At 33.9% G+C, this 26,783-nt stretch overlaps 2 protein-coding genes across 7 annotated transcripts in view; one reads left to right on the forward strand and one right to left on the reverse strand.

The window, feature by feature from the left end:
* LOC120770168 (probable beta-hexosaminidase fdl) overlaps window positions 1-26,783 on the forward strand; it is a 44,066-nt gene that overhangs the window by 8,154 nt on the left and 9,129 nt on the right. The gene's annotated exons all lie outside the window — the stretch shown is intronic.
* Window positions 1,125-19,122, reverse strand: LOC120770169. 6 transcript variants are annotated; one of them, XM_040097384.1, is made up of 4 exons: window positions 19,011-19,122; window positions 12,933-13,466; window positions 9,935-10,082; window positions 1,125-2,902 (listed from the first exon to the last, which is right to left on the reverse strand). In XM_040097384.1, the coding sequence occupies exons 2-4, from the start codon at window positions 13,433-13,435 to the stop codon at window positions 1,298-1,300; spliced, it is 2,256 nt and encodes a 751-aa protein (XP_039953318.1). In that variant the 5' UTR covers window positions 13,436-13,466; window positions 19,011-19,122; the 3' UTR covers window positions 1,125-1,297. The 6 variants fall into 6 exon arrangements, with proteins under 6 accessions (XP_039953318.1, XP_039953317.1, XP_039953316.1 ...); XM_040097383.1 differs by having other exon boundaries at window positions 18,951-19,122; XM_040097382.1 differs by lacking the exon at window positions 19,011-19,122 and adding an exon at window positions 17,053-17,637.

Consider the following 26,783-nt stretch of genomic DNA (forward strand, 5'->3'; position numbering starts at 1 on the left):
GTTATCTCTAGTATTCAGCTCTAGTTTTTTATATATTGTAATGAAAAATATATCGGTTCAATTTAACGATTTAAGCTGCCTGTTATCGGTTATATATTCTTGATACTGATTGTATTGATATCGATTTACTTGTTACGTGTTGTATGTGCCTCTTTCGATAAATATATCGATCCGAACTTCAGCAGTACAATGTATCGATTAATAAGCATTTATCGATATTTCGTTTATCGTTATCTCTAATAATCAGCTACCGTTTTTTATATATTATAATTAAAAATTTATCGGCACAAATTAGTGATTTAAGTTGCCTGTTATCGATTATAGATTCTTGATACTGATTGTATTCTTATCGATTTTTTATACTTAATACGAGTTGTATGTGACTCTTTCGATAAATATATCGATAACTATTTTAGCGGTACAGTTTATCGATTCTAAGTATTCGTTAAAGGCTTTAGATTCCTGTGCAAATTGCATTAATTTTTCAGAAGTTATCATTATTTTAAATATTCGTTATCGATTGCGTTAATATTTCGTAAGTATTTATTATAATTTATGGTTTTCAGGTACTCGTTATTAACTTTAGAAACTTGGTGCCGATTGTAGCACTGATCGTATGCGATTCACCGATTTCGAATACTTGTTATTGAATTTAGATATTTTGTAGCGGTTGCATGTAAAAAATCTTCTTTAACCTTTTGGTAAAAATAACGAGCCTAATTTTATCGATGTTTTTTTACCGATCTTAGATATTATAGGGTTTAAACATTTGCTGTAGACTTGCACTACACACTTTATCGATTTCGAAAACTCATTCAATCTAAATACTATTTATCGAATTTTTTAATTTTATCGAAAAATATCTCGATTTTTGACACTCGTTATCGATTTTAGATACTTTATACCAATTGTATGTTCTCTTTAATGATTTCGAATATCAAAATGTATCGTTAAAATATATCGACTTTTAACACTCGTTATCGATTTTAGATACTTTATACCAATTGCATGTACTCTTTATTGCTTTCAAAAACTTGCTCTGGATTTTAGATAAAAACATATCGACCCAATTGATCAGTATTGGCCTTAGAAAGAATATTTTAAATAAAAGTTATCGATTTTTCTTGGTTGCAGATAAGTTTTTTTCTTTATTTTTACGATATTTTTTTTTGCTAAATATGTACTGTGTATTCAATAAATCGCCTGCACTTTTAGTGACTATAAAATATATCTTGACTTTTTCTCAATTAAAACTAATAAAGCACATCTGTCTTTTCATTAAGCAGCGTCAATAAGTTCACACATATCCACTAGATTCCAACTTTGCGACTGCTTCATAGGTGGGTAATCCCGTCTGATCGATGACCTTACTCATGTCAACTCTTATGATGCCACTATTGGCATTTAGAACATCCAAAGTATTATCCTCGGGTGAATTAGGCAACGAAACGTCGCCCGAAACGGTGCTTGCGGCAGCCTCGGTGTCAGCATTTGACGCGCACCTAGCGTTACTTGAAGTAATAGCTTCAACATTCACATTTTCGGTCAACTCCATGCATTGAGCTGCGACCAAGCTCTCATGTTCGGTCACTGTCTGGTCGTTTGCGTTCTGATCGATCATTACTGTGGGGCTTTCAACAGCCGTTTCGTTGTGCAACTCATTAGGCTGCGCATTCAGGTTGTTAGCGCCATTAATCCGTACGGTGCTGCTGTTGTTATTGTTGCCATTGCTATCGCTATCAATAATTACAGTGGTTGGGGATTCCAAAATATTGACGACGCAAGCACATTTATCCAACCGTTCATGGCCCAACGCATCTGCTCCTCCTCTTCCGGCCATTTGGCGTTCACATCCGCCCCTGCCCTCCGTCAAAACCACATCGTCTAACGCAGTTAGCTGCTGACAGCTGTCACCTAACCTCAAATCCCGGCACACGCTTGTTTCACCATCCGCATCATTGTCATTAGCAGCTGCTGACGCCGGCGCACGCCCTGCAGCCGCTGTCGCTGTTGATGTTGAAGTGGTTGTGGGCACGTCCAATCCACTCTCCACTGACAGTGTGAGTGCATCATCGACGTCGTAACGAAATTTGCCACAAAGTGGGCAACCGCGACGATAATAAGTGCTTTGATGTGCGAGGTAACGACGTGCGCCCGACTTTGCTGTGAATTTCGCGGGCAACGTCAATGGCAGCGGCAAGGATTTGCGCGCCAACAACATCGGCGATATGTGACTGCGGCTGTTGTTGTTGTTGTTACTGCCATTGCTGCTGCCGGCTGCATTTCCCGCCGCCAGACTGGCGGCACCGCAGGGCGAGGATGTGGCATGTGAGGCGCGCACCGCCACTGCAGCCGCGGCAGCGTTCCACATATTCTCGACCTCAGCGCGCTGCAGCGAGCAGCATGACTGTGCGTTCAGCGCTTTCTTCATGTTGAAAAAGGCCGCACTGTTGCTGTTGCTGTTATATCTATTAGCCGACGCCGTGGGCTTGCCGCAAGCGAAGAAATTGCTGCAGCTATTGCCGCCAATGCTGTTGCCGCTGATGCTGATGTTGCAACTGCTGCTCAAATTGCCGTTGCTGTCGTTGTTCAGCGTGTCCATGGCCATGTTGCTGGTTGCGGCCGATGCGGATATTGTCGGTGTTGGCATGTCGTTGACGGTGAGCGTGGAACGATAGCCGGGCGGCGGCGAACTGTGTTGTAAATGCATTTGCTGTTGTTGATGTTGCTGCTGCTGTTGTTGTAGGCGGCATTGTTGTTGGTAAAGTTGGTGTTGCAGCAATTGTTGCTCCTGCATGGCCACCACGGCATCGTACGAAGGTGGCGGTTCATGATGCAGTGTTGCCAAAGTGGTGAAACCGTCGCTGGATTCACCCAAAAATAGCCCAGAGGTTTCGTAGCTCTGTAAGGAAATAGAAAGAAAATAATATAGTTAAGTTATCTTAGTTTAAGGCATATATAGCTCGCATGGATTTTCTGATTTTACAACTGGTTTCATTTTGACCCGAATGTAACCAGTCTGTTGAAGACTAGTTCTTAACCAGTTAAAATGGTTTAAGTTATTTAAGTTCATGGCATATATATCTCGCTTATATTTTCCTAAACTGGTTTTAGAACTGCTTTCTTTTTGACCCAAATGCAACCAGTCTGTTTAAGACTAGTTCTTAACCAGTTAAAAAGGATTAAGTTATTTAAAGTCAAGGCATATATGTATATCTCACATAGATTTTCCTAAACTGATCTTAGAACTGCTTTATTTTTTACCCAAATGCAACCAGTCTGTTGAAGTCTAGTAAAAAACTGTGATACAAGCTGATTTATCAAAATCAAGTTCTTGTAAGGAAAACTTTTTTATTTCACGAGATATCTTCACGAAATTTGGCTATGATTACTTTTTTAACCCACAGTACAATCTCCGTAGAAATTGTTCAGATCGGACCACTATAGCATATAGCTGTCATACAAACTGATCAATCAAAACCATGTTCTTGTACAGAAAACTTTTTTATTTGACAAGATATCTTCGTGATAAAAGAGTTTTCATACCCTTTTATGCTATTATAAATACTCTTGTGAAGTGTATTGTAGCGTCAGTGCAGCCGAAGTTAAAGTTTTTCTTGTTACTACACACTTACTGAGCAAGCGAAAAGTGTGGAAGCACACAGTAAATTATTTGATTGCATGTAAAATAGATAAATATTGTCTTCGTATGATTATGTGTGTTATTATTTGACAAACAAAAACCTAACTCGACGCCTTCATTGGTTGGTAAATATTCAAAAGGTGCTCACATTTATTTGAAGCGATGTTCAACATTGTTGTTTTTTTTTGCCATATTTTCTACTTATTTACTCTACGCATTTGACATAAAAATGCTAAAAATTAAAATAAATTTAAAAAAGAAGTAGTCAATTATATTTTAAAAATTTTGTTGAGACATGTATACATAACTGCTTTTATTAATTTAATTATTATTTTTTCATATGTTGCTTTTATATAAATTTTTTTTATCATTTATATGACATATTTATTGATCATATATTTCTGTAATATATTTTATTGCCATATTTAATGTCAATTGTAATATTTATCATAAATTAACCAATATACTACTATGGTATTAATCATACTTGAGTAACCTAAATAAATAAATACTGAATACTTCGTTAAATTATCACATAATCTCAGCAGTATAACCATCAATCAACCAAGTAATTAGACATAGATAGAAAAAAAATTAATCCTTTACTTTTATAGATTTTTTAAGCACATGCATATATATATAACTACTCAAATATATGCATGTGACTGAAAAACATGTATTTACATTGACAAATTAAGGTATAAGCATTTATATGAGATCGCTGCAAATGTAGTTACTCATACGCCCTGGTATCCTAAAACTACTGGCTTAGGAATATTGGTTACTTTTATTTTCCGCTAGTTCATGCTTTGCTTTCAACTACTTGAAGGAATAAACATTTTTTATATTTACATATTTATTCATTTAGAGCAACTAAAAATGTTGTGTAGTCGAAAAAGTCTCTTCGTATTGCGTCAATAGAAGTCGCTGCAGTCGTAAAAGTTTAATTCGGAGAAGTTGAAAAAAAGTTACAGCTGTTCAAAAATGAGTGAAAATATTGAAGAAATACGTTATATTTAGAAATTTTTTTGTAAAAAAGGGAAGAATGCCACGGAAGCCACCATTGAAATTTTTAAAGTTTACGGAGACGATGCTGTATCAGTTCGTGTAGCACAACAATGGTTCGCTCGCTACCGTTCTGGAAATTTCAATTTATACTGATGAAAGTTTTACACCGATGAAATAATGTCTCTAGCGAAAAAAGGCAAAAACTGGTCGACCAAAATGGTACATATTTGTTTATTTATTTAACAGTATAAATATAAAAAAAGTATTGGTATAAATATATAAAAATTTTGAGTTTGATTAGAAATGCGAAAAGACTTTTTCGACTACTCAATATATTTTGCTGCATAAAGTTAGATTGTATGATTTGTTTCGGTTGTGAAAAATTAACTTGAACAGAGCTGAAAACAGGTATGGCATGGAAAATGTTATATTTAAAACTTTAATATCTAGTATAATTTTCAAAACGTCACCTAAAATGCAAAACAACGTAACATCACTTTTCATAAGTGTACAAGCGAAGGAAAAACGATAGAATAGAAACCACTCATATTGAAACAAAATTTGAGTTTTGGTTATAAATTGGTTATATATTTGTTATATACTGATTATAAAATGGTTATTTATTGGTTATGTCTGAGAGCAATATAAAATCAATATCGATTTTTTGGATGATACGTTGTTTTGTATTTTGGGTGACGAAATATGTTTCTTTGAAAGTTCTAACAAATTTTCCTTAAGCAGGTTTCTTTTAGACCACAGCTGAAGCATTTAGAAATGTTAAAAAGCGAGAAAATAATAGTAATATGAAACCCATTGGAAACGAAGATAATATTGCAAAGAAGAAAAATAATTTACAGACAATTTGATCACTCTGATTTGCATGAAAACTTCAAATAACCAAGCATTTCTCTATTGAAATCTCCATCTTTTGATGGTATAAAAAATATATGATATGCGTTGCTACTGTAAGTTTTCTCAGAATATGCAAGACAAGACGCCACTAAATAATGCAAAATTGCCCATTCTCGACTACCCATCGTCCGAAAATTAGTTTTTCCTTTAAACTTTTGTTATATTCGCTTCCTTTTTTAATATGTTTCATACTATTATCATTTTTATTTAATTTTTTTTGGTCTCAAAAATTATTGCGCCTCTTTTATTTCGGTTTTAGAAGTTATTACATTGTCTTTTTTATATTGAACTCAAAAATTTCAGCATTTCAATTAATTACTCAAACTCTCCAATTCTTACTAATAATTTCCCCACTCAGTTCTACTTTAATCAATAAGGATATATAGCTCTGCTTTAATCGATTTCAATTTAGCGTTGACATATGGAACTTACAATTTATATGCATGCATGCGCGTAACTGTAGTTGTGGTGCGCTAAGTAAACAACAAAAAGCAAGTATATTACACTTTACTTGCTTGTGCTATTAATTTACTGATTTAATGATGGCAAATGTCCGATTTAACCCAAAAACTTATCACAGCAACTGGTGTTGACATGACGCCGCCTTTAAAGGCAAAGGCGAAGGCAAACAGAAATGTCGCATAAAACTTAATTATGTTTACTTAGCAGATATGTACTATCAATAAAGTCGAAGAAAGACAGCTCAACTTGCAAGAAAAGCGCTTGATTTAATGTGGTGTGGTTTGTAAAGAACGGCATTTCGACGAATTTCGCTGACCAAAGTGAAACGTTGAAAAATAGTGACACGTTAGTGTGGCGAACAGTCGTAAAGTCACATTAAGGTGAAAGGATATACGTCTACTGTGGATTGGTGTGGCGTGGAAAATACTATTTGTTATGATTCACTACAATTAGTTGTTGTTAGTTGCGTTCGACTATACTTTTCTCATCACTAATTGTCACAGCGTTAAATTTCGTATTATTTTCTTAAAATATAATTACAGCTAGCTGCAGACATGTTCTAAAAAGTAGAGCAAACTTATAAAATATTTAACATACGTTGAGTTGCGCCTAATTACGTGCAGCACATTATTTCCTTATCCACGCACCCAATTTTGTAAGTGACCAGTGTCCTGTCAAGTTCTGTACTTAAGGTTCTGCATATGAAGTGAGTATTGATTATATATTTTTTGATGGCGGATGACTATTATTAAACAGCACACACTGGTGGAGCGGATGTATGTACATGTGTTTGGAGGTTATGCTGGCTAGTTGCGGCCTAACTACGATAATAGCTTGATAAGTCAGTGAATCACTTAAACAAAAATACGATTTGAGATTTCCACACCACCTTCTTAAATATATTTTTCAGTAAATGATTGAAGGGAGAGGATTTTTGATAATAATTTCGAATTTTTAAGCCACTCTGAAGTATAATTTGTTTTCATAAATAAACTACTTTTTGTCACTATTTTGTCAAAATCGAAATTTAGACTAGCCTTTCTATCATTAACTATATTAATCCATAGAAATATTAATTTTTTTTTGGTTTTGGACTTGAGACAATTCCAATTAGAACAATTGAGCAAGAGCTTAGTTTGGGTTTAAGGGGTTACACGGGTTTACGGGTTTGAAAAAATCGATTTTTTTATTGTGTTATTAAATTCTACAACACCTTTAGAATATTGTTTTAAATTTTCAAGTTGATCCGAGTAATAGTTTTGGAGATTCATCACTGAGAACTTGCGCGCTCGAGGCTAGCTAGGCTAAGTGCGCCGTCTATAAATGCGTTTTTCTCGAAACTGGGTTTTTGAAGTCGGTTGGTACGAATTCTCGAGAACTACTCAGCCGATCTTCATAAAATTTCACATATGTCTTTGAGATACAATTAATTCTTAAAGACTTGGACGAAGGGCTTTTTTTCGATTACAATATTTGAAAAAAAAGTCGCGAAATTTTCAATCTTTTTGTAAAAATGTCTGCCAAAAATACAATTTCAAGTTTTTTCCTTCGTCCAAGCTTTTTTTCACTTTAGTTGATACTGTAAGAAGTTATTCTATCAACGCAAGCGCATCTGTTTTTCGAAGAGTCACCGGAAATGACCGAGTTTAAAATATATTTTTTTTTTCAAAAATTTCTGAATTTCTTTGTTAATAGTGTATGTTTGTAACAATATTAGAAAAAAATTGTTGTAAAAAGGCTATTTTTGCCCGAGGACTCCCATGTAACCCCTTAAGTAGCTTTTTAACTATGAAAATAATCATTTAAAGCCCACCCACGATTATTTGTGATTTCCCACAGGCTACTCATGTTATTTACCGTTAGTAGGTTAGTACGTTAGTGATTAACCTACATCATTAAATCGGCAATAAAATGACATATCCAACTGCCTTCCTATTGTAAACTATTTTAAGAAAACACCTTTTCCTTTCCACTGAACACTAGCCCAACAAATTCACTTACACACACATCAATGTATGTACATTATTTTGATATCCCAAATTCGAATATTGATTTCTTTACCTTTGAGCAACAAAAATAAACTATTTTGTATACTATTTTGTAGCTTTCTTATGAAATAAATGACCACAAAACAAAAATATGCACATATGCAAAGGATCGATAATACACTACACTTACATATATATCTACATACGAGTATGTATAGCATATGATACTCGTAATTATTCGGATATACCGCTTTCTTGCATCAATATAAATACTTTATGATAAAAGCAATGTGGGTGTCTTGTCACAGTAAAACCTGAAGTGACAATTTTTTGCCGAACCTTGGTAATTCGCAGGAACTCTAGTGAGTTTTTCGGCCCCAGCGAAATTTCCATTTTTCTAGTTGCAGGGTTTTTTTTTTATCAATTACTTCCTAATTGGCATTCACACGATAAGATTGAAAATAATACTGGTTACCATTTCCCGAACTTCTTTCGGGAAATCTCCAGCACGGGTGTAAGATCATAGATCTGACACCATCCAGGTAAACTTGCGAATCGGAATAAATCGATCGGTCCGTGGCGTTTTAAGATTTGTCGCAGCAAAATCAGAAATGGCAATTTTCTTCTCACCCTAGATAATCCGCTAGAAGTCTAGTGTGTCCCTCTCAGCCCTCAGCAAGGTACGTTAGTTCCAGGAGTTTTTTTTTTTATCAGGATGCCATTTGTTCAATTATTTTCGCACAAAATGAGATAAACTCGTTTTAACCCTGCCTTGGAATTGGCACTTGCTATCTAGAGGAACAAAGCACTGAACTATTAGTCTTATTTGTGATCGGTACAAGGCGGTTTGGCGATACATTTGATCGAACTTCAGGAGTTACCTGTCATCACAATGAATGTGTTTTTAGTTGTTGAAGTATAAGCCACTTCTCATAGATCTGCTGTATGACCTATACTTTACTCGAAAAGCTACTTGAGTCTTTTGGACCAGCAGTACAAGAATTATTCTTATGATTTTTAGTTGAAAATTTTGATATAAAGGGTGTTTTAGACATATGGTTTCCAAGAAGAAATAAAGAGCATATAAAGATAACTGGTAGCTATTATGTTTTAAAAATGATTTCGCCTTACTGACCGCCGCGGTTGGCTCGCCTAAATTCCAGCCGAGAGACCAAATGGCAACAATAACAATCTCTTCCAAAGCATTAACAATAATATTTTTTTAAAGAAATGTGGCCAATGATTCCCCTTGTGTAACAGTGAGTTTTCGTCTCCATCTCCTTTAGGGCTCATTCACCAAATGTGCGTCGCGCTTGATGATCATTCGACTTCAATTCTTGCACGATTTGGATTTTGTGAGGCCGCAAAGCAATAACCTTCCGCAAAAACTATTCTATGAGGTCGACGGGCACTGCTCCAATTGTTGTGCACTATTCATTCGGGCCGTCTATGATACTCTAAATAACAGTTTCTGTATGAAAACGAACAAAGACTGGAGTGTGGGTGAAGATAATATCGAAACGCAGTTCAAGCAGAGCTTCTAATAAAACAACAAACTTTGGTCCAAATTAATCATGGCTAGCTTTTTAAATATTTTTTCTGAGTCCCAAAATTTTGTTCGATTTTTGGGATATTTTCCAGTTTACTTATTTTAACGCAATCCTTTTTACTTGGTTAACTGCTTCTATGAAATCAGATCATTTAAGCATTAAGGCTTAAGTCGACCTAATTTGCTTCGACCGGAACTAGGAGCGCAACCAAGTGCATCATACTCACGGCACGCACCTCTAACCTCTAACCACTAAGCTAACAGCTGCTAATGATTACAAAAAGTTAAAATATCTATTACACACTGCAAACTTCCCTAATACCCAATTAAAAAAGCGCTGCCCCTCATTTAAGCGTTTAGGTGGCAACTTACCTGCTCCACACTATATATTTCCATGTTGGGATCGCTTTCCAGCCATTGGTGTTGTTGACGATATGCCGCTTCGGTGCGCTTCTTTATATTGCGATGGCAACAATAACAAACAACGCATAAAATGGTGGTAACCACTGACAGCATGGCGCTGCAAGAAAAGGTCAAATACAAACAAATAAATATAAGAAAACAGAGGAAAATGAGGAAAATTGGAGAAGCAGACGAAGGCTACATTAATATTAAAGCAAGAAATACAGTTATTTCGATTATTTTGGGTTCAAGCTGTTAATCTAATGAATATGCAAGTAGTGACGTCATTGACTTGATGTGACGTGAAGTGATGGATATTTTTTCTGGTAGAAATTTTTGCTTTCCACGAGGCTTTCGTTCGCTATAAATAACCTCAACGTGGGTGTCGATAAAAAGAGAAATTTATGCCAGCACTTGAAATGGTTTCTGGATTAACATTCTATAATACTTATTGTTTCACACTTATGCACTTCTTTTGTTGGTCATAAATATTTTAAAAGTAAAATCAATAGAGTGACCAACGTGTAAGCGGCGCGCGTGTTCGCGTGACTTTTGTTTCACTTTGGGTCAATCGCATTTAACATGCAACTCATTTACGTATGTATATATATAACTAAATATATATGTATATGGTCTATGTAATGCATGTTTGTTCACAATTCGGTAAATACAAATAAAGTTATTGAATAATTACATTTATATTTATGGTCCAAACGCATAGTCAATAATCGGTCATTACTCTTGAGTATGCCTATAAGGTGAAGAAGAAATGCCTCTGTTATAACGGTTGCAAGTTATCAATTTCAGTAAAAATTGCATTAATTGTGCTTTGGTATAAAGATATTGGCTACATTTTTCATTTCAAGCGAAATTATACCAAAAATAAATGCGATTGCTTTGTTAAAATGACAGTTAGGTTTGCTTTGTGGATACGTGATGCATTTGTATAAGTGTTTGTATGTGCGCTCATGTAATTTAATATAATTGAAACAGGCAGACATTGCTATTGTCACAATATCCTTATTGGTTTAGCGGACTATTATTATGGTCATAAAATTCTGTAATTTAGCACAAAGTGTACTAAATTGAATATTATATACTAACAGAATTGTAAATATGTATGCAAAAGCAGAACAATATATCGTTTTTGCTCTAAAAATAACATGTTTCAGGTCAATATAAATGTTTTCTTAATATTTAACAGTTTTTAAAATTCATTGTTTTATTTTACTCGCTTAAGGGACATATTTAGTGTGACAGCCTAAAAAAATGATTTTTGGGAATTTAAAAAACAATGTACAAACTATTTTTATAGTTTTAAAAAAGAAAAAGTCGCCTTGTGGAAAATGCTGTAGAGATCATTCTCAAAAATTTTGTCTAAGTGACTATGGATCCAAACTCGGTTTTAAGTCAGCGAGTTTTAAGGCGAAGTTTTTTTTTGGGATCATATAAAAGTGTTCGGAAGTTTTTTGAGATATCCAAATTAGTTTTAAAAGATAAGTACATTTTTATATTCAAAATCGGACAACAATATCACATATCTACCATACAACTAATTATTTACATTTTTGTAAATTAAAATATATCTCAACTAAATTGAGCTGAAGTCATCGATCAATTGGAATCAAATAAATCGCTGTGGGTAAAAAATATTTGATCGATAAAAAATATTATATCGAAAAAAAATTATCGAATATAAATTATAGAAAAAATTTGTATAGAAAAAAATATTTTATTGAAAAATAAAATGTTTGATCGATAAAAAAAAAAATTAATCAAAATGTTGTTATTGCAAAAAATTTATCAAAAAACAATATTTGAAAAAAAAAATAGTTAAACTATTGTTATCGAAACAAATATTTTATTTCATACAAACTATTTGATCGAAAAAACTTAACTAAAATGTTGCTCCCGCAAAAAAATTTATCAGAAAAAAAATTTATCGAAAAAAATATTTTATCGCCAAAACAATTGATGGAAAAAATATTTTAAGTAAGCAAAATATAGATAGATAGACAAAAATAATTAAAATGCAGTTATCGCAAAAAAATTTATCGAAAACAATTTTTTTGCGCTAACAAATATTTTATCGAAAAAAAATTTTAAATGTTGCCTAAAAACTATCGAATTTATGGAAATTTAAAAATAGCTGTTAATTATATATAGCATAGTTACATTATATTTAGTGTAAAGGTAAATTTAATTTATTCTCTCACATAAAGTTCTTTAAAAATATACATACATTTTAAAAATATCGAGCGAGTGTGATTGAAAAAATCTCGTATTCTAACTTTTAGCCGCTAATCGCAAGTACATAGATTGTTGATAACAGTAAAATATGTTTAAAAATATTTAGAAGAAATATTGCTTAGTTATTATTGTAAAAATTTTGATATCGAAAATCACGAAATACGCTCGAAGTAATATAAATTTTAAAATTCTATCACAATGTAAAAAATTAAAAATTATACCAATAAAAAATTGAGATATAGACAAAAAAAAATCCTAAAACCTGCATTTTTTTAAAACAATAAAAATATACTAAATCCTGCGCCACACTAGAAAAAATTTATCGATTATTTTCGATAACTATCTGAACAGACTAAAGTTTTCTATAGCAATTTAAATGCCCCTGTTTCACATTTCAAACCCAAAAGTACTTTCAAAAATTTATTAGCTTTCAGAAAACATACAAAAAATTGGAGTTAAAAACATTGTCAAAGAACAGAAAATAAAATGTACGAAAAATTTAAAATTATTTAAAAATTTAAAATATTTTATCGAAAAAAGTAATTAAAATTATTTAAAATTTCAATTTGCATGTGGCGAAAATTATCGAATGAGCGCTTGAGTGATGATTAAAAGCACATACTGCGGTTGGGCTTGTGTAGCAATCTTTGTTTACAATAATGTTGTGCTGTCTTTTGTATGTACATATGTATGTGCCTGTGCATTTGCACTAACTCACCCGCATAACAGTAAATTGGCATTTCCATTAATTGCGTGCGGATACGACTGATGGCCACTGCCGATATTGCCACCGCTGCTAATGCCACCTGGACTGTGGCCGAAGAGGCCGCTCACGCCGAAACTGGCGCGTATCGTTTGCAATCCGTTGCCGCCGTCCGCGTATGTGTTAATTATACTCGTATATGTCTCATTGCTGTCATCGCTGCTATTGCCGGCGGCGCTCTCATCGGTGTAACTAACATCGTCGATAATTTGATGCTTATTATTGTGTTTGTTGTTAACAATTGTTGTTGTCGTTTCTGTTGCTGTTTGTGTTTGCTTAAAGTCAACATTTGTTGTTGCTGTGCTTTCCTTTGCACTTTTCCGCTGTACATTTGATGTTGCAGTTGTTGCTGTTGTTGTGGTTGTTGTTGTCATATTAACCACATTTGAAGTGTTGTTGTGCTTATTGTGCATGAGCGATAACGGTGCAATTACTGCTAAACGTCTTAAGGACATCATCGATACTCTTTGTTATTGGTTCTACGTCGCACTAGTGAGTTAGAAAAATTGTTTTGATTATATTTTTCTGACGTAAATCGGCTATATTTGCGCGGTTTTGTTTACATTTGCTTTTATTCGGGTTGTTAAGTAGTTATGGATTACCTATGATAGTTAAAGCACAGTAAATAACTTAAGAAGCCACTTCAATGATAATAGTGTTTATATATCATTTGTCGCATAACATAACCTAAAAACTTGAAAAAAAAAAAAACGTTTACTTCGGTTGCATCGAAGCTCTAATACTCTTAACATCGTTAACATTTGAATTTTTATGAATAAGGGAGATAAAAAGATGATTATATTGATTTTGTTCGGTCAGTTTGTATGGCAGCTATATGCTATAGCTGTCTTCTGTTTCTTCAGTAATTGTAAGGCTGGCTTGTTCAATACCAAATTTGGTAAAGATATCATGACAAATAAAAAAGTTTTCCATACAAGTATTTGATTTTGATCAGTCATTTGTATGGCAGCTATATCCTGCAGTAGTCAGATATGGGTGCTTCCGACAAAGAAGCAACTCTTTTTAGAGAAGTAGACGTATGCAAAAAATCAGATCGGTATTTCTAAAACTGCGGAACTATTTTGCGTATAAGCAGCTAGGCAAACGGGTCAAAGGACAGTCTTGGATAAATCGACTCACCTCGTCACGCAGATCATGTTTATATTCTTTACAAAATATTCGACATTTCCATCTGGTTCTTGCAAACTTCATGGCAAACTTAATAAATCACAGGGTCTAAAGAACTTTCACTTTAAATATCCGTTTTTTTTTGATATTTCCTGCACAATTTCTTGTTAGTCAGTCGTTACTTAGCACAAAAATGTATCCAAAAATCTGGCTGAAGCTTAAAATTCGCTCGTGAAAAGTTACTTTACTTTTCTTTTTCAAGTTTTTGATGAATATCTTTCAAGGTCTCACGGTAAGACTTCATAAGATCCATAACACGACTTTGTTATTTGTGAACTATATTACCAAAAGTTTTTAGAACTTATTTTGAGAAACTCAATAATGTTTATATGCACTTCATTACGAGGAAATTTACCACTGTTCTGAGAAACTTTCCCTATTTCAAATTGATATCATTAAAAAGATGAAGGATTTACAAAATTATTGTAAGGTTAACGCAGTGGGAATTGTTCATTATTATTCTCATAATAAGACTACAGACAGAAGCTTAATTTCATTACATAGGCTCATAATCTCTACAAAGCTCAAAATTTCGGTTTTTCTTAATCTAACGTCTCCACGTCTCCGGAACAGATCTGGATTTAGATCAAGCAAAGAACTTTCAACACGGCAGCATTTCTACAAATATGTTTGAAGAGTTTTTTACATCGCTGCAAACATAAGTCTTTATCGGTTTTTATTGTCGTGTGAATTAAGTAATGTCACTCATACGACCTGTTGGCTACTTCATTATATTTCTGTAAGGGGCTCTAACTTCTAAGTAGGCATTCGAAGGTACATATTGTTTGAAATTGAGTTTTTTTTAGCCTACGATTCACTACATCATATTACATATCATGTATGTAGCATAAAACTTGCAGTTTCCGCTGTCAGTTATAACCATTTATAACCAATATATACCCAGAAGTGCAATAATGCATGATCTCATACCGCAATGGTTACTCGCCATCATTTCGCCACATTTTCAACTAATATCGCGCCGCAACCACCGCATTCGCCTGATTTAGATTCGTGTAACTTCTGGCTATTCAACAAATTCACATGACCACTCCCAGGGCACCGATTTGACTCAATTGAGGATATAAAAGCTGAATCGAAGAAAGCTCTGTTGGCCATCACGACGGGGAATTTTTCCAAGTGCTATGATGACTGGAAAATTCGTTGGCATAGGTGTATTGCAGTGGGAGGGAATTACTTTGAAGGAGATGAAATAGACAAAATTCACCTTTCAATTTGATTATAGTAGTACTTATATATTTAGAATATGTGTGAAGCTCACAATTTGAAATATTCATCGCTCTTTTCTATTTCATGGTCAATCGGAAACAAGTTCCTTCGTATTTGGGAAGAGTGTTATAGCATTGGCAAAATAACAATTTCTTTACAAATAATGATGATTTAACTAAAAAGTTCGATTTTTGAAGGTCTCTTATTCATTTACCCAAAAAAAATATTACGCTTCAAAAGAAAATTCCTTCATTCAAGTATGAGATATTGCAGCTTTTAAGTAGACTGCAAACAATTAGATCGATCCGGATTACGACCCACGTGATCTTTGAGAAACTGTGTTCACCACAATGCGTCCTTTTGAAAAGCATTATTTTGATATAATTGATATTTGGGTGCTCATGTGGGGAGCTGTAACTTTGGCTCTAATGCTCAGATCTTTAGAAAATTTGCAAGAATTAATCTCAAAAGAATACAAGTAGAGAAAACGTAATAAAAAACAAATATATACTCGTATAACGCCTTAAGCTATCGAATTTTGTAGGTGATCTATATATCGACTATTTCAAATTTTACAATGCGCCTGATTGTAGGCAAAGCTTTTTCTCTGCTTCTACTAAATTTTTTGTTTGCCAAAAATAAATATTGTAGACGCATACATTTAGGATGGTATTCAGAGAAACTGTGAAGGTCTAAAATATGACTACTTATTTACTCTAATATTCGATACCACACTTGGGTAAATTATTAGAATAAATTTAAAAATAAAAAAAGATATAAAAGTTAAATTCGATTTTCAAGGTAACAAGAAAAGCCTTCTAAGTTAAAAAAAATTATTAATATTATTAAAAAATTAGTAACATGCTTTTTTAGATTAAGTTGTGTGAATAAAAAAGTGTTCAATTGTTGGAAAAAATATGTAAAAAAGTAATAATTTGCGGTTTTTTAGGTCTTGTGCGAATATAATTCTAAGTAAAATTCAATTTTCAAGGCAACAAATAAATGTCTTAAGTTATTTGAAATAAAAAAATATAAACATTTGAAAAAAATAATAATTTTCGTTTTTTTTAGGTTATGTTATACGAGTGTAGTATAATTCCTAGTTAATGTTGATTTTCAGTGCCCAAAAAAAAGTTTAATTATTTGAAATTAAAAAAATATTAAAATTTAATAAAATATTTTCGGTTTTACGGTTATGTTATGCGAATGTAATATAAGTCCGACATTTTCAGTGCACAAAAAAATCCCTCTAAATTAAAAAAAATATTTTACCTTCTAAGAAGGTTTGAAAATCGATTTTGAGGACAAAAAAAAAATTATGAAAATAAAAAATTTTCCGAAAATAATCTTATAAAATATTGAAAACGATTTTGCACACGCTTCATTTTAAGTATTTATTCAAAATTACATAACATTTCATATTTGAAATTTTTTCTAACATTTTTTGTCTGTAATAAAGGAATTCAAGACTCGTAGATAATTGAATTTGATTTTCTTATAAATATTAAACGATTTTTTATATAATCAAAGCAAATTCCTTACATGCCACAAATCCTTTCACTGAATTATTACAAAACCCTCTTAGGTAATTAAACCACGCACACAAAAGTCAGATGCATCGATTAGTTCACCGATTCACCAGCTAACCGAACACACTCACGATTATTAGTTGCAATTTAATTGAAGGAAATCATTTACTTATTTATTTATTTTTATCTTTTAGCAAAATTATAAATCTTTCTTTTGACGTTGTTACTTTAGCGCTGATTTCAACTGTGATTACAGATTACAGTGTTAATTGAAAATCACTTGCTTTGCTCACTGACAGTTATATTGCATTAAACGCTTTTCAAATAACGATTTTCTTGCTGCGATTTTTCTTCGGTCGTCCATCACGACTACGCAGCTCGCTCACATCTACCAAACTAGTAGGACAGGATAGAGAGTACGTGCTAGCGAGTCTAGTCTAGTCTAGCACGATTGCCAGTTACGAAACTAATACAAGCGCAGTGCAGGTGTGAATATGTCTGTGTGTTTGTATTAGTAAGACTCCTGCCACCTGCATTGCGTTCGTGCTTCATTTACACTCCTACTTTCCCACTTGGCGTTTGTGTGACGCTTTCACTGTTCTAAATAACGGTCCAATATTACAATTAATACTATGCATCAGTTAATTGCACAATTTAACGGTTAGTTTGTAAAGTGATGTCTATTTTGTATATTAACTTTTTGTTATACTTTGGGGTCTACTTATGACTTTTAATTTCGTGTTAAAGTAATCTATTTAGGGAAGAACAAAAATGAGTAGTTATTAATATTTAATGCAGGACTCGACGTCAGAATGTCCTAATTAAATTTATAATAAGTTGAGTTTGTGTTAAATATGTCGTGTTTAACTTATGAATAGAAGATATATATTGCTAATTTTCCAAATTGTACTTGTTTAAATTGAATTTAAATTTATGCCGTCACGTACTGTATTTAGTATGCACTTAAAAGGACTTCTCATGCTTGAAATTATTATAATTTTTTGGTATAAACTGTATCGGTGAACTTCATCAAAAGCACGGAGTGGTTCAGAGGGGACGCAATTTACCTCATAAAAGCGTAGATGCAACGTCAGACATCTCCACCTATCTGCCTATAAATTTCTTAAGACATTTTTTCATGGGAAACTTTTTCTTACAGCAATTGGTTTTTTATATTTTTTGAAAATGAATTCGTTTCAGGTGCTTTGTTAATATTCAAAGTTTCGGTGAAGTTCGGTTAGATATACTAGTATATGTGTCATGTGTTATAATTCTTCTAAAAATACCTATATCTTCCGCTAATTTGATAACCAACTGTTTTTCTTACTTGATTGTGAAACTTTTCAACTTCATCCTAAATGTAGGCAACGTTTTTCTACGATTTGACTGCACTAAACGTCTCGTGTCATAACTTTTCCAAAAATACCTATATCTTCCGCTAATTTGATAAACAGCTGTTGTTCTACCATGATTCTGAAACTTAAACTATTTCCTCCTAAATGTAGGCAACTTTTTTTGCAAAGTATGTTTCGAACGAAAATAAAGTAAACATAAATTTAAAATGTCTGACTTTTATAGCGGTTATAATTTAAAAAACAAAAAGAAAACTGAAACATTGCATACAATTAGGCGCTTTTCTAAAAACCTCAGTGAAGTACGGTTACACTACACTATGTGTCATGTGTCATAATTTTTCCAAAAATACCTATATCTTCCGCTAATTTGATAAACAACTGTTGTTCTACCTTGATTGTGAAACTTAAACTATTTCATCCTAAATGTAGGCAACTTTTTTTTGCAAAGTTTGTTTCGAACTAAAATAAAGGTAAACATTAATTTAGAACGTTCTTACTTTTACAGTATTTAAGAAAAAAATAAAAATTTTGCAACATTGCATACAATTAGGCGTTTGCCTGAAACCCAATTTCTAAGCAATGTTGCAATTTGTTTCTTTTTATAATTTTTATTTTCTCTTTAACATGCAGTTTCTTTTTTAATTTCATTACAATTAAAAAAAGTCTTCACGCACACCGTTATATTTATTTGCAAACGACTTTCTGAATCACCCAAAAATTTTTCTCACTGTAACCTTAAGCGTTCGCATTAACACGCAGAGTCATAACAAGGAGTTCACTCGCACGAGCATCGAAGCCTATCGAAATCAATTCGTACAACTTGACACTTGGCCGCCATTTGTTCGACTGAAAACTGCCGACCGCCAACAATATTATTGCGAACGATCCACGCTTTTCGATACTGAAAAGACAAAAACATTCCTTCAACGCATACTAAAGACCTCAACACACACGCACACACTCGGTCACATACGCTTGCAAATATGCTCTACTAACACGACAACATTGGAAATATATGCACACAACATAAATGCATAGGGCGCCCATTTCCGGCCGCCACCCAACGACCTTCCCATCGGCAATCGGCTCATTCGCAAAGGACACGCAACTCTTGCAGATAACAATCGGCTACTACGTACACTTAACTGTATCGAATCGAATCACTCTCGCCGCCGCTTGCGGCTTTTACAAACTGCTGTGTCGGCTTTTGCTTGCTGATGTTGTTGTTGTTGTTGTTGCCGCATAACAGTACCATATTTTAGTGTAGGTTCGGAAGTACCGTAACAGCAGACAGATTATTTGCTAGTACGAATTGGGCTAACAAAAGAGAAACACGCTAAGCTGCTCTCTTTTGTTGGCACACAAAGCAGCCGTTAAAGAGTTTCGTCAAGCACAATTTGCCATTGTTTTTCCTCATCAATTTAACTACTTTACTACTAAGGTATTTTGTTTTCATGTTTGTGACATGTGCACAAACTAACTATATTATACATCTATTTGGCCATAAGATTTGCTGTCAGAAATTCGGTTCACTTGAAATATAAACAAGGACATTTCGTGTCCTTAACTTTAAAAAAATGTTTAAATACGATTTGTTCTCTAGTAAATGTTAAAGGTAATGCTTGGGCGGAATAAAATCCTTATACAATTTTTAATAAAAAATTAAAATTTTCGCTCAAGGGTTTTACCTGAATTAATTCAGTGGGCCTAGGCTGCAAAAAATCATAATAGTAAGGCTAATTAAAAATATGTATGTTATTGTTATTATGTTTTTCGGCAAATTTTTAATTAATTAATTTTCTATAAAAATCGATTCCTTTCATAGAAAATACTTTATCGTAATCCTCAGAAGGTTTTATGTTCAGTTACTCCATTCTCTTAAAGGGTTACTACTGTGAGCAAAAAATAGTAAGACTTTTTATTTTAAATTTCGCGCTAAAACCTATTCCTCAAAATGTTTTCTTTTTTTTAGTTTGATATAACAGTCTGTGACATCAAACATCAAAATCATCATTAGTGTTTACATATGCTTGTCTTTATGATGTACAAAGAGTGCATTCAACGATTTTTACGATGAGTGAAATTATTCAACAAAGTTTGACCGGAAGCAAATGTCTGGTGCCAAAACATTCAGAATGTTGGTATAGACCTTCAATGATAATGGTTTTTGATTAGTACAAATTATTCAAAGAGCGAACGTGAACGCGTTGACGACGAACCACGTCTAGGACGGCCATCAATATCAACTGATGATCAACCCCTCAATAAAATAAAGGAATTGGTGCTTGAGAACAGTTAACAGTCAAAGAACTTACTGGCATCGTTGAGATATCGAAAGGATCAGTGAAAATCTTTTTGAAAGATCATTTGCAACTAAGAATAGTGAAAGCAAGTTTGACTCCAAAATCATTAAATTTTTTCGAGTAACAGCGTCGCGGTAACGTCTGTAAAACAATGCTTTCCGACTACCAGGATGTCATGAAACGTATTATTACTGACGATGAGTCTTGGATCTATGCTTAGTACCCGGAAACAGACGATTTATCGGCCGAAAACAGAGTTATACTATTTTTCTCATAGTAGTATATTTAAGAATATTCTCCGACATTTTGAAGCAAATCTGGCAAGTAGTTTCGGATTAGGAACGTTTTTGTAAAAATTAGTTTTCTCTCCTCTTTTTTGCTCTCAAAAGTTGAAATGTATTTTTCTCGAACGCAGATTTCAGAGTCTGTGAGGGAACTTCCTTCTAAACGGCTGGACCGATCGACCTTCTAAAATATATGTATATGTCAGGTGTTCTTTGAGGATACATAACTTTTGATATTAATTTCAATTTTTAACCTTCTCGGAAGTGTATATTTTCATCACAAAAATCGACTTTTTTAAAATATCGACATTTTTTTTCATTACTTGTATTTTTGTGTAATAATAAATCTTCCTCATGTTCAGAGACCTTTTGTCGGAGGTCTCCCGGAGATCGACTACGGGTTCAAGGGAATGCATTTCAATCGTTATAAAATTCTGCACAATTTTTATTTCTGGATGGTCAAATTGATATAATCCTTAAACAGGGTGCTATATTGGTCTAGTCTATACAACAATTGATTGTTTTCGTGGGTGTTAAAAAGTATTCCCATAGTTGTCCTTGATTCCGTGTTATTGATCAGAGCGACTCGGACTCTCTTTCCCTTAGGAAACCAGTACAAATTATTGATACCTCCTCCATTCTTAGTTGTTTCTCGTAATAATGTTTTTTACACGTTATTGAAAGACTTTCTCCCTCTTTCAGCTTTTTATACTCTTGCTACCGGTTGCTAAAGAGTATAATAGTTTTGTTCATCAATTGCTCAAGGTCGCTTAGAGATGCCTTCTGTAGTATGGACTCATCGCCAGTAATAATGTTTATTTTAAAGTAATATTATTTTTTCAATTTCGAAATTTTCCTAGCCAGAACAATTTTTGGAAGAATGTTTTTCCTTCGATGAGTTTTTAAAATATTGTTATTGTCAGCACTTCTTCTTTATGTCTTCTAGAAAGTAATCTTTTTTAATTCCCTCCGCAATTTCCTAGAACTAAATGTTAAAAGTTGTTTGTTTGTAAATATCAGAAATGCTATTTTGAAAGTCTTAAGAACATTAGATAGGCATACTGACTATCTAGTCGGTGCGATAAGCGTAGATTAGGAAAGGCAACAGCTAGACTTGTGCGTTGTTTTTATTATACTGTTTTATTGCCGATGCCTTCTGCATTTCTGTCTTATAAGTTTCTTCATCAAATTATTACTAAGCAGAAATATATTTTATAATAGTGTATAAATGAGTCTGGACAAATAGCGGTGTGAAGAACGGTATTAGCGTGCTATTTAGCAGGCATAAAGATATATATATCTATATCTCATGGTTGTAAAGGGTTTATATTTATATAGATTCCATATTTTATTGTCTTGTTGTTCTTAATGTCCTCATGCATTCTCTTTGATTTCATGATTTCATCGCCACTTTGTTTCTCGCCGCACTGTGTGCTTATCCTAAAATGTCAAATTATATAGTTTAGTAGTTAATATCCCCAACTTATTGGATACATTTTATTTATGAATTGTTATACCCAGAACAGGGTATATTAAGTTTGTCATAAAGTTTGTTACACCCAGAATAAAACGTCGTCAGCTCTAATAAGTATATAGAGTGTCAGTGGGACGAGTTGAAGCGATGTAGTCTGCGCCAACTAAACCGTCCGTTTTCGAGATATCGTTCTGAAATTTTGCACACGTCTTTTTCTCTTCAAGAAGCTGCTCATTTGTTAGAACAGCCGATATCGGACCACTATAGCATATAGCTGCCATACAAACTGACCGATCAAAATCAATTGGTTGTATAGAAAACTTTTTTTTTGTCACGATATCTTCACGAAATTTGGTATAGATTATTGTACAAGGCAATCTTACAATCTCTGAACATAAAGTTCAGTTCGGACTTCAATAACATATAGCTGCCATATAAACTGACCGATCAAAATCAAGTCGTTGTATGGAAAACTTTTTTATTTCCCATGATATCTTCACGAAATTTGGCATAGATTATTGTACAAGGTAATCTTACAATCTCTGAACATAAAGTTCAGTTCGGACAACTATAAAATATAGCTGCCATACAAACTGATCGAACGAAATCAAGTCCTTGTATGAAAAAATTTTTTATTTGTCAAGATATCTTCACGAAATTTGGTGTGAATTATTGTACAAGACAACCTTATAATCTCTGAAGAAATTGTTCAGATGGGGCCACTATAGCATATAGCTGTCATACAAACTGGTCGATCAAAATCAAGTCTTTGTATGGAGAACTTTTTAGTTTGTCAAGAGAAAAGTATTTCTATACCCTTTAATGCTATAAGAATTGTAACTGTGTAGGGTATTATAATTTCTGTGCAGCCGAAGTAAATAGTTTTCTTGTTTTTATAAATTTCTACAATTTTTAACTGTAATAATATTTATTGCTAACAGAGACAAATAATTATTATTATAATTTCGCGCGCTTGGGCTATAAGCATATGGCTTTCATAGCGGTGACTGTTGAATTATGTCAATCTGCAGCCGATTTGTGCGCTTAACATTTTGTTTTAAATACACACATACAAACAGACATATTAGAATGTACAGGCGAAAGGCTTACCTACTAAATGAGTTTAGTGGCTTGGCAACACCATTAGAATTGCCCAAAGGTAGACCATTATAGCTGGTCTAGTACGTACAAATCACAGAGGTCAACATTCTAATATTCGCTTACTGCTGTCTTTTCGCATTACGACATCGGCTGCTATGTCGCCGCTGCTAGCCTGTTACCGGGGTTTTGCAGCGTTCCACGCTTTGGGCCTCACTCGAAAACTTTCAATTGTGACTGGGAGCTTTGTTTATTGCTTGTGTTTTGGTGCTACGCCTTTTACTTAAAAGCACACACACACACACTAATCACACCAACACACACACACATATACGCACACTTACTTATCTTATTTGGCCTTTTGACTCGCATACACTTGTAGGAAAAACACAAGAATTTTCGCTTTTTGTGTGTTTTTCTTTCGTTTTTTTCGCTGTGTTTTTATGGTTTTATTGTCCCGCTTTGTGCCTGTGTGTTTGTGTGCGGTTTTTTGGTGTTTTGCTGTGCTAGTAATTTTGTTGCACGCGATGTCTGACAAGCACTGGCTGGCATCGCTTCGCCGTTGGGTCGATGTTGTGCTCAAAGTTAAATAAGGCGCGCACTCGCTAGCACCACAACCAGCGGCAAGGACTCGAAACTCGTCGAAGCACACTACATTTAAACATTTGCACCGTTATTATACATTTGCATGCGTGTGTATGTGTGCCGCAGACGCGCTGCTGATGTTAGTGAATACACGCATTTGTTAAAAAAGAGCGAAAATTCCTCGTGCGTTTTGCTGTTTGGACTGAAGGGGCCACTAGTGAAGTGTTGCTTTTTTCTTACTAGTCTGCTAGTTTTTACTGTTACAAAGTGTTTGTTGAGTGCGGCGGGCGCTAGTGTGGCAACAGGAGCAGCAGAGTAAAATGTTGCAGTTGCTTTCCCTTTTTGCTAGTGTGTGTGTGTGTGCGTGTGTGACAGACAAACGCAACGCCAGAAATGTCTGATATTTTTTTAATGCCTTTACTGTTGTGATGAAAGGAAGCTGAAGCTGCTTTGTGGAGCGAAAAAAAGGGAAACTAAAAGTGTGTTAATAATGCCAAATCATGTGCGAAGCGAAAACCTTAAATTGTGCTTAAATCATTTATATAGACGCTGACAGCAGTAAAAGCGCGTGCAACTAGAAACAAAAACAAAACAATAGCAATAATAATAATAGTAATAATAATCATAATAATAATAACAATAAAAGCAATACTTCTCACTATTGAAAATATTTTTTTAAATATTAAAAAAAAATATTTTCAGAATACTTAATTTAAAATTTATTGGAAAATATGTATAATTTTAATATAAGGTAAGACATAGTGTATATAAGTACATATGTATGAATGTATGCATGTTTGTATGTATGTTAATTATGTGTGCTGTATTATGTATTAAATATGTGTCTGAAATTCATTAAGCGTCAATTAATTAAAATACTCATACTCTCATATGTATGCTTTACATTGTGACAGAAAAGTACCCGGAACTTGTAAACAAAATGCAAAATATTTGATTATTCATCAATATTTACTTTGTAGCCTTCAAAGTAATCTCCACCAGATACATATAAAGCACTTGTGCCGACGATTTTTCCAGTACCCGAAACACTTTTCGGATGGCCTTCAGCTCCTTCACCAAATTTTATTTTATCACTTCGATCGACTGAAAACGGGTTTCATTCCGATGATTGTTGACTTGTTTGCATGTCGAATTCATAAACCCATGGCTCAACGGCAGTTATAATGCTCATAAATTTGGGATCAGAGTTCGCACGATCAAGAGACCTGTTTGCGGCACTCTTTTAAAAAAAAAATTCAGCTTTATCGGGACGAGTCGAGCAAGAACGCGTTTCATTACAAACTATCCACTAAAATCATCCGAATGGACACGCTAGAGATGTCGAGCTGTCTTGCTATATCTTTATCACTTCCCTGATGATCTTAAAGCACCATATCCTTCACTTTTTTAATATTTTCATCAGCTGAAGAGGGCGAAGGTCGTCCAGAACCAGGCATGTCTTCAACGAACTCTCGACTGTCTTTGAAGGCTTTATACCACTCGTGGGCTTATGTTTTTGATAAAACTGAGTCACCGTAGGCCTCTTCCAACAATCGCAACGATTCCGCACACGAAATTTGGTTAGAAATACAAAATTTTAGACAAATTCTTTGTTCGATATTTTTATCCATTGTAAAAATCGCAACGCACTACTGAGGTGTACCGACTTAAGCAGCTGCTGTAAACAAACTGGTTGACAAATCGCTCTCATATTTGGCATAGTAATTAAGGACTGTCCTACGAATTTAGCAAAATACATCGTTTTGAAATATGAGTTACCCGCTGAATTTAATTACAATTTCCGGGTGCTTTTTTGTCCCAATGTTTACATATCTGAATACACGTACTCATTTTTGTGCATATTATTGTTCATGAGCAAAAGCATTTTGTGTGCTGCAAAGACTTCAGGTGTGTGTTTTTCCCAACAATACTTTGGACACACTAAAAATTTATTATTCACCACTTTAAGGGTGATACACTGCTTATACGCTCGAACTTTTCGTTAACATTTTTGTATTACGATTTGTCATTTGTTTTAAAATACTCCACCGTTTCGCCGATCACCGTTTCATTGGACAAGAATTTCTTTCGTCGTTTTTTTTGTTTTGGTCAAAAGTGAGCTCTCGCGGTACCCACTTTGTACAGAGCTTTCTCATACCCAAATATTTAAGAATGATTAGAGCTATCTCGAACCACTTCCCTTTACGGTCATTCAAAACTATTTGTGAACTTTTTTGATTTTTTCGTCGGTAACAACCACTTTTGGGCGTCCACTGCGTTCAACGTCTTCGGAGCTCATTTCACCACGTCTAAACTCAACACAACAATCCTTGATAGTTATTTCCATTGAGGCAGTATCCGGAAACTCCAAAAGTGTCCAAAAGTTGCTTCACTCAAAATGATATCACAAACACAAAGTAATGATCTGACAGCTGTCAAATTTATATACGCGCCTTTTGAAGGCGATCTATCATCATCCATTTATGTGTCGTGACGCAGACTTTTCAATTGACATGTTATTTGGATAAATGGATAAAGTAGTCGACAAGGAAATACTATATTAACGGGATAGTCGAAACTGAGTGGTTAATTGAATGGTCGACGACTTACGATTATCTGACCTGACCTCACGTCTGTTTCTCCCCAAGGAACTGTTAATTTGACGGAATCGCCGATATGGCGCCTCTGTGGAATGTAGTTTCCATATAGACTGATCGATCAAAATCAAGTCCTTGTATGAAAAACTTTTTATTTTGCAAAATA

The sequence above is a fragment of the Bactrocera tryoni genome, chromosome 3, assembly GCF_016617805.1.
Source record: "Bactrocera tryoni isolate S06 chromosome 3, CSIRO_BtryS06_freeze2, whole genome shotgun sequence".
Classification (NCBI taxonomy): domain Eukaryota; kingdom Metazoa; phylum Arthropoda; class Insecta; order Diptera; family Tephritidae; genus Bactrocera; species Bactrocera tryoni.

Bases quoted from the DNA above. Each gene is read 5' to 3' on its own strand.
- LOC120770169 (XM_040097384.1), bottom strand. From the start codon at position 13,435: ATGATGTCCTTAAGACGTTTAGCAGTAATTGCACCGTTATCGCTCATG. The intron at 10,083-12,932 runs GTGAGTTAGTGC...CTTTTCTTGCAG, and splicing joins GCCAATTTACTGTTATGCGG to CGCCATGCTGTCAGTGGTTA. The intron at 2,903-9,934 runs GTAAGTTGCCAC...ATTTCCTTACAG, and splicing joins AAATATATAGTGTGGAGCAG to AGCTACGAAACCTCTGGGCT.